This window comes from Saccopteryx leptura, chromosome 3, assembly GCF_036850995.1.
Source record: "Saccopteryx leptura isolate mSacLep1 chromosome 3, mSacLep1_pri_phased_curated, whole genome shotgun sequence".
NCBI classification, from domain to species: domain Eukaryota; kingdom Metazoa; phylum Chordata; class Mammalia; order Chiroptera; family Emballonuridae; genus Saccopteryx; species Saccopteryx leptura.
In genome coordinates, this window is record NC_089505.1 from 233,820,106 (window position 1) to 233,834,224 (window position 14,119).

At 41.4% G+C, this 14,119-nt stretch overlaps 1 protein-coding gene across 4 annotated transcripts in view; it reads left to right on the top strand.

Annotated features, from left to right (window-relative positions):
* Nucleotides 1–14,119, top strand: part of CTNNA2 (catenin alpha 2) — a 1,214,276-nt gene that overhangs the window by 378,643 nt on the left and 821,514 nt on the right. For all 4 annotated transcript variants that reach the window (XM_066377864.1, XM_066377865.1, XM_066377862.1 and 1 more), the window contains exon 4: nt 6,607–6,773. In XM_066377864.1, the coding sequence (XP_066233961.1) occupies nt 6,607–6,773 (167 nt within the window). The remainder of the gene's footprint in view (nt 1–6,606; nt 6,774–14,119) is intronic.

A 14,119-nucleotide genomic window follows, 5' to 3' on the forward strand; every position in this document is an offset into this window, starting at 1 on the left:
TGTTGACAGCAGTTGCCCATGTGAGCAAAACTAAGGAGGAACTTCTACCAGCACTTGCCTTTCTCAATGTTACAGCTTCCAAGCTGCTTGCTGAATTCTCAAATTCAATTGAAAAAGAAATAAAAAAGGAAGACTATATTCAAATTATTATTTCATTGGGCAGTGTATAGCATTCAGGATTTCTTTTGTCCTTTCTCTTTGCTTTAGCATTAAATTGATATATTTCAAAATGTAGGGTTCCAGGTAGGCCTTCCTTTGCTTTTTCCAATAGTTATTGAGTGAATGTATCTTGTCAAATATATGTTAAGTACTAAAAATGAAAAAATCAATATGCTGCAATTATGATCCCCACTCTGACCAAGCTTACAGTCTTGGGAAAGGGGTGAAAACTCAAAAGTATATAGGTACAGACAGTAATAAATCAGTCCTGATAGGCAATAAAGAGTGGTGGAGCCTGGGAATAACTGGAGAAATGTCTTTGTTTAATCCTCCCTTTCCGTCCTTCCTTCCTCCTCCCCTCCCCTCCCCTCCCTTCCTCCCTCCCTCCCCTCCCCTCCCCTCCCCTCTCCTCCCTTCCCCTCCCCTCTCTCCTTCCTTTCCTTCCTTCCTTCCCCTCCCCTCCCCTCGCTCCCTCCTTTCCTTCCTTTCTTCCCTCCTTCCCTACTTCTTTTCACCCTCGCTTCCTCTCTCTCTTCTTCCTTTGCAATACTCCACTAACTAAATAAAATAGCGTACAAGTCTTCAACTAATAATATAGGCCCAGACAGAGATATGTAAACAAATAATTTTAATACAGTAGGCAGAATTTTAAAGTATTTCTAAAGCACTATTGTTAAGATCATAGACCCTAGAGCCAGATTGGCTTAGAATTCTGGCCCCACCACTTACCAGCTGTTTGACCTTAGCTAAGTAATCTTCCCTTTCTCTTTTTTGTTTCCTTTGGGATAAATGGTGAGAATGTAAATTATTTACTTCATTGAGCAGTGATTGGATTAAACCATGTTAAGCATTTGGAACAAACTTGGGTTTACTGTAAGCTTCAAATAAAAGAGAACTGTATTTATTAGGAATGAGATCAGAGAACACATATTGATATATGAACTCCAAATAGACACAACCTAATAGACTCTTGAAATGGAAGGAATCTTGAATTACTTTGTGCGGGCACCATCTTATTGCTGTTGTAACCATTCCCAAAGAGGATATTCCTCAGTGTTTGCTCATGCAGTGAGTTCAGAGGTCCTTGGCTAAATCAGCACCTGCTCATGTCATCCTTTCCTACACATCACCCAACTCTGCATGATCCTTATCAAAGGAACGGTCAACTCTGTCTTCTAAAAAGGAACCAAGAGGCATGGTGTAGTGTGTCAAGATTGCCTCTGATAGCATTGTAACTTCCATAGCATTTTCCACATTGACTATTTATTTAACATTTCAGTTTGTTTTATCTCAAATGAAGATAAAAATTTCATACTGTGCTTTGAAAATTAGCTAATCAGAGCAGTAAGTGGCTTTCAAGCATTGCATTGCTTTACAGACTCCACAACATAATCAGAATGATGAAGTGCTCAGGAGATGTCCACTGTGTACTCAGTCACCATCCTACAAATCAGTTATGTTTATTCCACGATGGCTTTGTGAGCATATGACTTGGTGATGGTGCACAGTGCAGGGAACGGAAACGGCCAGGGCTTTGCGAAGCTGTGGTCAGGTGTTACAGCTCACTCATCTTGCTTGCTTCTCTGAAAACATTGCATTTTGCTGCACTGCTCTACAGGATCCATTTCTCAGTGTCCTTTAAGATTTGCACCTTGAGGAAAATATATGTGAAAAAGGGTCTGAGGCAGGCGTAGGTTATTGTGAAAAGGAAACAAACCTTCACTAAGATGATTAGAACTTTTTGCTCTTTTTCCCTCATCTGCTCTAGGAATTCTGTAATGAGGAAAATTGCAAGAACATGAACTATTATATACCAGATAATTTATATAATTAGACAAAGGAAAATGTATATAGACAAAGGAGAATTTGCAGTTATATTATTACATATTATAACTACTGGTTAGAAATATATGCATACAGAACTTTCTAGAAGGTCATCAAATGTTCTCCAGTAGTTAGCCGTCTCTGGTTATTGGAATGGTGTACGCTAGTTTGGTTCTTTTTAGTAGTCTGTACTTTTCAGTTCTTAAATGGCACAATCTTTATTTTATAATAAAAATGTTGACAGTGTAAATTACCACACAACAGATTATTAGTGTCTTGTCATTTCTCTACTTGGCTTTCTGTGTCTGACTCTACTCCTGTTCTGGTTGCTTCATTACATTTGCTCTGCAGCTTGCATTTTTCTTCATTTTCTTCCTTGCTGTAGTTTCTCCTCCATCATTTGACTCTAGGGGACGAGCCCAGTGCTTGCCATTGCTGAAAGCATGCAAAGGCAGGATAAATTCAATTCTCATTAACGTCTTGGACCATTAACTTCCCGAGTTTTCCATTCCTTCATTCTTCCTTCTCTGAACCTAGCTTTTCACCAGACCTTTCTCCTTGCTTCTCACAGCTTTCCAATAGTTTATTTATCAAGTACTGAAAGAGTGCTTACCTTGAATGCAGGGTCACCCTTCAAAGGATGAGACACATGGCATTCATGCTATTGGTTCATGATCTGCTTTCTGAATGACTTGTCTGTTCCTGAGACTCTGTCCTCTGCCTGTCACCATTCTCTTCTATTCATTATTTACTTTCCTGCTTTATTCCACATTTGAGTTGATATTATCTCAAGCTTATGCACAGTTATTTATTCATCTGAATGCCTTTAGGGTAGCATATGAATCAGAAGAAACACTGATTAGGAAACCAAGCACTAGCACTATACTTGGGGTGAGGGGAGTTGTATAATCTGACTTAAAGCAATAAGCACCTTTTGGGTAGATGTTTTACTGCTTCTAAATTATTGTGTACACAACGAGTGGAATCAACTAAAATACCAATGGCATTAATAATAATAATGAATAAGCCCACTGTGAGGAAGACTTGTGTTGTGTTCTTTGAATGCATCATCTCTAACCTTTATCCCTAAATCACAGTCCACATGGCAAACATCATCATTTTCACCCCTTACTTACAGTGGAGGGGATTGAAACAAAAAGGTTGACTCATCATCAAGTTCACATATTTAGTAATGATTGAGGTGGAGTTGGGATGTGATCCTATGTCTTTGTGACTTTAACAATTTATTCTTTTTAAATCCATGAGTGAATATATATACAACTTTTAAAATAATACTTATGTTATAAATCTTTATATAGAAGCACTCCATACATATTAAGTATTATTTCTCTTCAATCACTTAGTTGGAGATGTTAATTTTTTTTTCTTTCCAGCAGAGGGAAATGGTTTGAGGAGCTCAAAGGCTTTACCGTAAAAAGTGCTCTGTGCTGAGTCTATAATCAAGTACAGGAGATTGAATGCAATCGTATCTATAAAAGAAACAGGCAGATCTGTTGTTCCCCCCTTGTGGCTCCTTTCCCTCTCCTATACATGCGTGCTATTTCTTAGCTAAAGGGTTAGTATTATAGAAAAAGCAGTTCCCTGGGGGAAAAAATTTTATCCTGATAAACTCACTTATCATTTTGGAATATAGATTTCTATTTTAATTCAATAATCTTAATACTATAAGGATATAAAATGCATTCAAGTTATAACTGACTTTGGATTATCATTTCTTTTAAGTCTTTAATAACATGAATCATTTATGTCTGATTAAAATGAGTTTTTAGTTTAAGTTTTAATTGGGTTAAATCATCTATTTATCTTAGAAAAATCTCCAGAATTTAACATGACATTTCCCTTTGCAGAGTCACACTTACTGATGTGGGTCTCTCTCCCTCTCTTTCTCTCTCTTTCATGTGTATCTCCTGAACTTCTCCCAGGGTTGCCCGCTATAAGCCACAAGTCTAGAGCTCTACACTGATATGTGGCACCCATTGGCTTTGAAGAGCAATTATACTGACCTTCTGTATGAAGGCTTGAACTTGAAAACTGCTTTGATTAGGCATGGCTCTTCCGCATGCTGGGAGGGGTGCCTGTGTTCCGAGTTGCCCCATCTGAGTGCCACTACACTTACCTAAGCGATGGCTCATAGCAGTTTAATCTGCAGAACTGGGGATCAACCCTGTCACTCCCTAACTTCATGGGCAGAATAAATCTCCCCTTTCCTTGAATCAATGTGTCCTTTCCACTCATTAATTTTTCTGTGTAACCCGCCAAATATTTTGTGAGATTTGCCTTGGTGTATAATGTTCTCCTTAGCCACACTCTACAGAGTTGGAATGGGGTAGCCTTCTTCTCCAGACCACATAGCTATTGGCTAATGACACTTTTTGGGGGGAGCTAGGGAGAAGGAGAGTTATATAAGCCTGTGACAGGGGTGGGACACTTGGATTGAATATGATATATCTCCTAACTACCAGCCTTTATTTTAAAATTCATTTTGTCCTCTAGGGACAGAATTCACCATTGTGCCAGGATGGTAATGGATTTTTAAGTTCCTCCCCATTATTTGTTTTACACTGCTCATAAGAATTAGGGGATCAGGGAGTGTGCAGATGCTCCAGTACTTTCAGCCTTTTGTATAGTGCATTTTCACCAATGAAATAAAAGTTGGTTTTGTATCTCATTTGTATAATTGAACAACTTTCTTTGACTTGTTTGCTTTTCTGATGTTCTTGTTAAAAAAAATAATAAAATGCCTCTTTTTTTTTAATCGCTTCATATTCATTTTGAGATATCCTGTAGGCATAACAAATAAGCTGGTTAGCGATAGAATATACTTAGAATGGTAGTCTCTTTTGAAAATCTGACAGGACAATGTATTTCCTTATCTGCCCATATTTCCCAAGTATAAAGAGGTATCAATGCAAGAGTTTAAGTAACTATCACACTAATTGAGCAAATTACCTTATATTCTGATCTGCCTGTAAAATGGAAAGAGATTTTTCTCCCCTTGTATCTTAGGATAAATTACGGAACACCCAGTCTTTCAATGATATAATTGGCTTTATTTAATGAACTAGGTTTTGATTAACAGATGAGAAGTAATAATGTCTGTGAAGAAATTTCACCCTAAATGAAATAACCTGTCATGTTAACTCTGATCTTCTAGTTTACTGAAGCTTGTATGCCACGTGTGTCCTCTGCTATGCGAAGAGTCATCAGGCTTCCCCCAGTCCTCTCTGCCCCAGGTGGATATCTACCCTTTGACACAGGACCAGTTTCATCCTAGCTCATGATCTCCCCTTGCTCCCAGTCCTGGGTCTCCTTGTGTATATATGTACCCATCAGTGGTATTGTGTCGGTGTTCACCAGCAACTCCATTTCTCTCTCTGTTCTCCACATCTAATCCATTCCTAGATGGGCTGCTTCTCTGACACAGATCTCAGTAATATTCCCTTTCTCTCCATATCGCACTCCTTTCTCCTGGCCCCCTCACTACCGCTCTCTCAGATTACAACTGCCTGTGCTCTGTTACCTGGTTTCACTGCCCTCTTCTTGTCCTTTCCAGTTTCCTTTATGTAATGTGGCCAAGATAAACATCTTTTAAGGTCACTTCCGTCCCTGCCGAGGACACAGTCCAAATCTCCCCCTAGCACTGCAGGCACTGGCACTGCCCTTCCCCTGCCCTCCCTCACTGTGCCTTCCCTGTGACCGCAGCGCCCTACCCTCGGTGCCCAGTCCAGGTTGGGAGCCTCGCACCCTGCTCATCTAAGGCGCCCTTCCCACCTGTCTTCCTGGTACACCTCTTAGTTCTTTCCAGCTCACCGAAGTTGACAGCTTCACCCCAGACTCGCACTAAATGAGTAAATTACTCCCTTCTCTCTTTGCCTACATTCTTAATCATATGTCTGTTACAGCATGTGATCGATCGCTGCATTATGAGTGTGAATTTATAACCCGTTTCCCTGTAAGACTGTGAACACCTTGAGACCAGGGTATTCTCACTTGCTGTTGTAATTCCAGATCTTAGTAGAGAATCTGACACAGGCATGTGCTTTAACAGACATTTGTCAGCTTGGTTGAATTGCCTTAAAAATGTTCTCTATATTAGCACATAAGTTCCTAACAGAGTACAAAACGGCTAGATTAGGGCATCTCTATGGTCTGTTACGGTCTCACTCGATGAAAATTACAGTGTTAATGAGGCCGAAGTCTTAAGTTTCATTCCTCTGTGTCAACTCTGTACCTAAACTGTCAGTAACCTCAACTGTTTGTCTAGTAAATATCATTGGTTCCAAGAGAAATGAAGAGTGACAATGATTAAGCTAAGGGAAAATTCATCTCAACTCTTAGACAAATTGAGTTAAATATATTCCTTATCGATGCTAAAAGCATAATTTTATACTCAGTGTGAAAGGGGCGCATTGTTTTGTCCACAGCACCAGTCCAGGTGCACTGACGCGTTTGACCGGAAAGGTTTTGCAGTGCTGGAAGTGGCGGAAGCACTCCCTAGTTATGGTAGTTTTGCCATGAGAAGAATAATCGTCTATCCGCAGATCTTTAGGGTTGCCAGCCTCTGAGCCTCCCGCCCACCCACGTCTCTGTGTTGTCTTCCAGGTGAGACCATGCGCATCGCCTCTTCGGAGTTCGCTGACGACCCGTGCTCATCGGTGAAGCGCGGCACCATGGTGCGGGCGGCGAGGGCTTTGCTCTCAGCTGTAACGCGGTTACTCATCCTAGCGGACATGGCGGATGTCATGAGACTTTTATCTCATCTGAAAATTGTACGTATGTAGAATTTACTGAAACTTGCTTTATGCGGGTGGCAGTATTGACCAGGTGTATTACAGCACTGAACTGTACGAAAGACGCTCCTCTGCTCACTAGATAACTTGGTCACTTATCCATGAGGTATACCTCCACATTTTTCTAATACTAAAATTATATTCAGTAATATATTGGAAAAGTTATAGAAGATGCAGTTGAATTGTTTTCATTCCAAAGACAGAGATTAGATTTCCCCCTTAACTTTCCTGAGTACAAAGCTGCACTCATTTCGGCTGCGGAGGCTGCGGCTGAGCATGGTGCACCTGCCTTGGCCCTGTCTTAGATTCAGAGCAGCTCTGGCCCACGTGGTAGTTTTTACTAGGCCAGCTCTTCTGGTTTGCTGGTCAAATACCTCCCTTTGCCCATCTTAATATGGATTACATGTTGAGTATATTTTGTCATCTTCCCAGTCTTGTCCTTACTTAGATGTGTGGACTTTGAGCCTGTCATAGCCTGGCAATAAAAGGGACCCCCTGCACACTTCCCATAACTGAATCAATCTTGTCACACCGCACCTGACATCTGTCATTCCTGGGTTGGGTCTGTGGGCATATACGTACCCCACCAACCTATAGAACAACATTCTATGCACCTTGCTTGCCATGGCCCCTTGGCTCCTTTTAACTGTGCCGTTTCCTAATGGAGAGCGGAGCCCTACTCTGTTTCCAGATTTACTGGACCAGGGCCAAGGTGAACTTCTCAGTCTTTGACAGCTGGGCCTTCCTTTGTTTTTCTCATCACTGGCTTGTACTGAATTGCAATCAAGACGGCTCAACCGGTTGAACTAAGATAAACTTAAGTACCTAGGAATATGACTTCCGCATAGAGAGTCTCATTTCTGGCCGTCAGTCGGTCTTTCCCCTGCACAGTCGGTACCAACCCTGGACTGATCTCAGGCCCTAGATGACGGGATGAGGACCATGCACTTCCCTTTTTGGAGACCAACATGTAGCTGGCTTAGTTCCCCTACTCTTGCCATGCCTGTCATATCACTTTCCCTCTGACTCACCCTCAGCCCTCATTTTCTTTGACTGTGGAATGCACAATAAGGGGGCAGGTGAAAGGGGAAATGAATGACGACAGCCTACTGTCCCCTCATCTGCCACCTCAAATTTATTCAGTAATTTCCAAAGGAATATCTCAAATCGTTTTCTGTCAAAAAACCTAGGGCCAGGTCTTTTATCTGAGTTCAACCCAATAAAGCAGCCAGGATTTCTAAGTTATATATAAACTCTGCAACAAGATGAAAAAACTTCAGCTTTCAGCATCTTCAGTCTGAGTTCCATGTTCCTAAGCCACAGATCGCTTTATGGTTCCTATTCCAGGGGCCTGAGGAGTGAAGTGACATATAGCAGAACTTGCTTGGGAGTTTTTCTCAGAATAGTCTTAGAAGAGTCCCTCATGAGCCAGGGAGTTTGATTGAAAATAGGCTGAGTCGAGCACTATGAGAGAGGCTTACATTATGATGAGTCATTTTGCCACTGGAGTAAGATTGCCTAGGTTTATCTTAATTTGATGTCCACTTGCCTGCCAGCCGTGTTATAACTCTTACATCTCCTTACGTGTCAGACACGTCCTCTGTTAATATGGCCTAATGACAGTACAGCCCTCAGAACTGTGGGAGGTTTAAAAAGGGAAATTTCCTATGAAACATTTGTCACAAAGTCTGGCTCAAAGAGTGTTGGGTAACTAGCAACTGTGGTGCTGTTGTAAGATCCTCTAGCCTCTAGCAGACCTCAGTGCCGGAGGGCTCTCTTCCCATCCCACTGTGGTCTGTGCATCGTGTAGCTAACAAATAATCTTTTCTAAAGTGTGTTGGAGTAAAAGTCTTGTCTTCCCACACAGCTGACTTAGTCTTCAAAGACAACATTTTAAGAAAGGTTTTTCTCCAGACGAACAATCTTCCTTTCCCAGGCAGAGTCTAGGACTGAGTCTAAGGAAATTAACTCACATCCATATGCCATTCTTCCTCCTGCTGTGGAAGGCCCTGCTCAGCCGTTCTTGGGGAGTGAGGACCGGCTAAACATCCTCCCCGGACTGCGCGGGCGTGGAGGGTGTACGCGGGGTGCGGGCCTGTAATGCCAGGTAATCCAGCCTCTGCATCCACCTGGTTTGCCCAGTGCTGCTGGCCGCTGAGGTCACTGTGGCCTGTCATCATGTGGAGTCAATTGTGTTCTCTCCCCGACACTGCAGATGAAAGGAAGTTAAAGGATTTAGCACAAAATCATGGAAAGGTCAACCCAGCAATATTAAGAAGTCCTGTCAGACTGTCAGTAGTGAAATTACAAATGATTGTAGCCGAAATACATTTGTTCTACGGGAGCGCAGCCTCCGTAGCCAGGAGCCCTGGTGGAATGTTGCTATCTTGTGGGCAAGTGAGGAATGACAGTGTCTGGTGCTGTCACGGAATCACTCAGGCTGTGGTCCCTGGCACACTTCCCATTCAGGTCAGTCGGTTTCATATTATAGGGCTATTCCCCCACCCCCTGAAAAAAATATAGTGTGTTAACGATTCACTGCAAACATATTCTTCTTAGTAGCATTTTGTTTTTTCATAGAAGCACGTCCTGTCAAAAACAAACTGGTGTTGTCTGCCCAATCTATAGAATTGTTTTTAACTTGGGATGAAGAAAATGTCTTATATTTTGATGGAGCACGTTAGAATTTTCATCTAAAATTTTAGCAAGTCTTTTTCCAAATTAAAAAAAAAAAGATTTCTTTTCCATGGAGGTGATAAAACACTGACGGCAAAAAAGAGTGACAGTTACTTTCTAATAATAACATAGTGACTCGATTTCCATTTGGTTCCGAAGCTTGAATAACACCCTATAGTGAGTTGTGTAGCTTCCTGCCATGGTAGTCACTGCATGGCTATTTTATCTTTAAATATTATGCATCATAGTTTTTGTCATTTAGGCCATATGCCAAATATTTTCTTATTCTTTCCAGATACAATTTTTTTTTCTCATTTCTGAGTACCGCAACTTATAGGAATGTAGAGGGAATTGCCTTCTTATCAGAAACTTATATTCATGTTTCTCCATCAGTAATTCACTGAGTAGATGTAGAACAACCAAGTTCCTCTCCTAAAATTCCCACTTTCATTCTCTGCTCTGAAACCACATAGGTAATTGTTTGCAAACTGACTGATTATGAGCAAATACCGTTCACCCTCTAAAAATGAGGAAAGAGTTGGAGCTCTGCAGAGGTGATGTGATCTGGCTGGGTCTCTATATTCTGTTACCTTTCATTTATGTTTGAAACCTAAGTTTCCATGGCTGCTAGAGTCCCATTTCTTCATTTAACATGCCATGTGCTAGTTGTCCATATTATGCTACTTGTCCTCTCATGCTTGCATTCGTGTGTGCTCTAATGTGGAACCCTAATTTGAGCATATTATATTAAGGGTTCGTGTGACTGCAAATGATTTTTGCTACTGTACTTGTTTTAAATCAGGGGGCTAGGGATGGAATAGTGGATGACATAGTTCAAAGCTGAATTATCACCGAAATGGGAATTTGATGTTTCTGAGCAAAGCTAAGTACTCATTTGCACATCACACATCTTTTAAAGATACCGAATTATAATTGCATTTATTGTTGAAATTGCTGGTGAGTGATTCCCTAGCCAGACACCTGGTGTCTCCTGCAATCAGTTGAGATTGTGAATGAGGTTGACATGTGGCCCTTCAGACTTCTAAAGGAATCCTGCATTTCAATCAGTGATAGAGAGGGGTATTTACTTCCCTAGACTCTGATTTAATGTGATCAGATTATATTGTCAGTTTTGGCATTGGTGATCGCATTGCACATAAACACATCTAGACATGTGTGTGTCAGAGAAAACAATCACCTTTTATTCCTCTCCTCAGGCCAGACTCTAGAATAACAATGTTCTCAATTATTTCAGAATTTCTCTGTAGAAAGTAGAATAGAAAAATAAACGACAACTCCTCAGTAAACTTCCTAGAAAAGACAAATTTTCTTAGTGGCTACCAAGAGCAAAATCTCATTCTGCCATCCCATGGTTTGGCAGTGTTGATGAGATAGGGTGACTTTAATATTAACTGTGCTTTTTGTGACATTAGCATCAGATATTCTTGTGAGTCTTCAGTAACTTACTATTTCTAAATAGCCTCCCACTTAGTCCTACAGCTCTAATATGGCTCTTGTGTTTGAATAACAGCACTCAATTGGCATAAAATATCCTTGTCTCTGATTAGAAAGGTGGACATTACTGCCCTGGTTCTTAGCATATCTTTTCTGTCTGAACTATCATATAGCTAAGTTGTCCAGAAATACTTACTTGATGGCTACTATATGTAAAACTTTTCAGAAGTGAATAAGACTCCGAGCCTATCTTCAAAACTTTAGAAACTAGTGGGGGCTACTTTAAGAAAAGAGTGCAATTCATCCTGAAAAAATATACATATTGCTTTGGGCTCACCTAGAAGGAAAACATAATAATTAGGATGGTTTACATTTTAAATAACAGAAACCTAACTTAGCCTGGTCTTTTAAAAAGAGAATATATTGACTCTCCAAAATTAAGTACATAAGTATAGCTTCAGGCAAAGCTTGATCAAGGCATAACATGTGATAATAATTAGGTTTCTGTATCCTTTTCTTCAGTGAGGGCACCCTTCTCTATTGGCCACTTTCTCATAGTCTCAAGACTAACTATTCTCACCATTCTATGCTTCTGGACTAAATGTAGCAAGAAAGTGGAAATTCTTTTCCTTGATCGCTCACATAAAACTTCCACAATCTTGCTAGTTCCATTGGCCTCTACGAGTTAATTGTTTAGAGGGGGATGAGATGTGTTGATTTCTTAATTTGTTCAGCATTCCTGTTTTTCCTCACCATCCTCCAAGCCAAGGATGAGGCCATTCAAACAAAACAAAGCGTTGGTCAATTAAAGATAATATGAGGCAGCAGGTGATGTGACTGGGAAAGGGTGGTCTCGGGATTGGGTCTCACAGAATTCAAGGAGATTGACTTTGAAACAGCTGTCTGGACTGGATTGAACAGTCTGGGATAACAGGCCTAAGCTTGAAGCTGGGGGCTAAGAGTTGAGGGTGATTGGAAAGAGGTTGGCCCCATCAAAAGAACTGCTGGTTTTATCGTTCTGTCCAATAATGGGAGCAAAACTGCACAGTAACTCGAGCAGGAGAGGTTAAATACAAAGAATTATTAACTCTAGTAGCAGATTACAGTAACAAGGGATTGGCAAGTAACAAGTAAAGGAACTCTAAGGGACGTAGGGATGGCTGCGGTGAGGAGTAGCCACTACCCACAGGACTGAGATAGAGCACTCTGGAGAGAGCCTCCATCCCGTATCCCAACCAGGGCAGAAGTCCAGCTGTCCTTAGTTCGCTGGATGACAGAGAAGTCACTGCGGTGCCACACACATGAGTGGAACTTGCTAGAAATCTGCTCTTCGGGGTGTCAGTGAAAACTGCTCATGGAGAAGTGTCTTCCTGGAGGCATCCCGCAATCACCCAGGGCCATGCTGAGGGGAACTGCTGGCCACCTGCTGTTGGAAAAGCTCCATCCCCCCTCCCCCTGCCACCCAGCAGATCCTGCTGAGGGAGCACACCAAAACCAGGAAACCAACTCTTACCTCCTTCGTTGCCTGCCCAGCACTCTCTACGGACAGAGCTTAGCATAGGGCCAATATAGAAAGAAACACTATGCAGAGGGCCCAGCCGTGATTTCACAGAGCAGGCAGAGGGTATGAATTTGGATTTAATAACCAACCCAGGGAGAGTGTTTGACAGCTCATACATGTGGTGCTCTTGCCATAGATGGAAGGTGGACTCAGGTCAGGCCAGATGTTCAATGCAGAGATCTCCACAAACCAAGGCGAGAACAAAGGCACGAGAGCCAGAGAGGGAACGTGGGTTGTTCATGATACTATAATTGATTCTCTAACGTTAGGGCATAGAGAATCAGGTGGGGAGATGTGGTGGCAAAGTTGGATACAGAGAGATACAGCTTGTGGAGTTTCCTAGATAATATGACAATTATTTTAGACTCTTTGTATTGATTGTGGGGAGCCATAGAGTAATTCTAAACGTTAGAATTTGATTTGTGATCTAGATAAATAATTTTGGTAACAATGTGGAGAAGGGATTAGAATAGGAGAGAGCCCAAGCAAGGAGACATATTAACAGAGGACTGAAATTATTCAGGCCATTGAAGGGAAGAGAAGTGAAGGGGACGTCAGGTCAGTGTGTATTGTAAAAGGGGGCTAGGTTTTAAGCTATTAAAGAGGCAGATTGACTGGAACCTGGACTGATTAGGTGGGGCACGGCTCTTAATGAATCCTCATACTCAGCTGGTCAGTTTACTCCAAGCCCAAATTCCCTCAGCTTTATAAGGTCATCCTTTCTGGGAAACTGAGACAGCGTAGGAGTTCAAAGTATGAACGTTCAAAGCCTGGCTCCGGCGGGCACTTGCTGGGATACCTCTCAGGCAGGCTGTATCATTCTTCTAACCTCAGTTTCTCTTCTATAAACTAGAAATTTAAAAAAAAATGTATTAATTGTAGTGAGAGAGGAAGGGAGAGAGACAGAAACGACAATCTGTTCCTCTATGTGCTCTGACTGGGGATTGAACTGGCAACCTCTGTGCTTTGGGCTGACACTTGAACCAACTGAGCCATCTGACCAGGGCAGAAGTTTATTTTGTTAAAAAGGACTAAATTAGATATATGTAAACCATTTAAAACAATGTCTTATCCATCATAAGTACTCAGTGACACTGGGTAGTGTCGTTTCTCTTGCATAAGCTGAAAATAACTTTGGAAATATAGCCAGCTCTATTATTGCTGTACTTTTTAAAACATGGCACATTAAGAATATATAACATTAGCATTTAATCATTCGCCTGCCGATGAAATCGTTTTCCTCACTTGTTAACAAGGAAACAGAACATGCAATCAAGAAAGCCAGGTTCTCTTTTGGAGGCAGAAGATGTAGGACAGTAGTGCTGAGACACCCACAGCTAAGCAGGGCAAGCAGTTAAATGTGGAGTCTGGAATTCATTCATTCATTCACTTGGCCAACTCCTGTTTCCCAGAAATTATTTTTAACTTAGCTATAAACCTGGATCCTAACAGAAGAGTTAGTTGCCTGTGACTTACTCAATAGTTTCATCAATGTCACTTAAAATTCATTCAGGTTTCAATAGTAGGACCCTAGAATGAGGTTATCTGTCCAAACAAAACGATGATGACAATAGTGATTTAAAGCACTGGTAGGAGCAGGAAGTGTCAACGGGAGAACCAGATCGCACTGTCC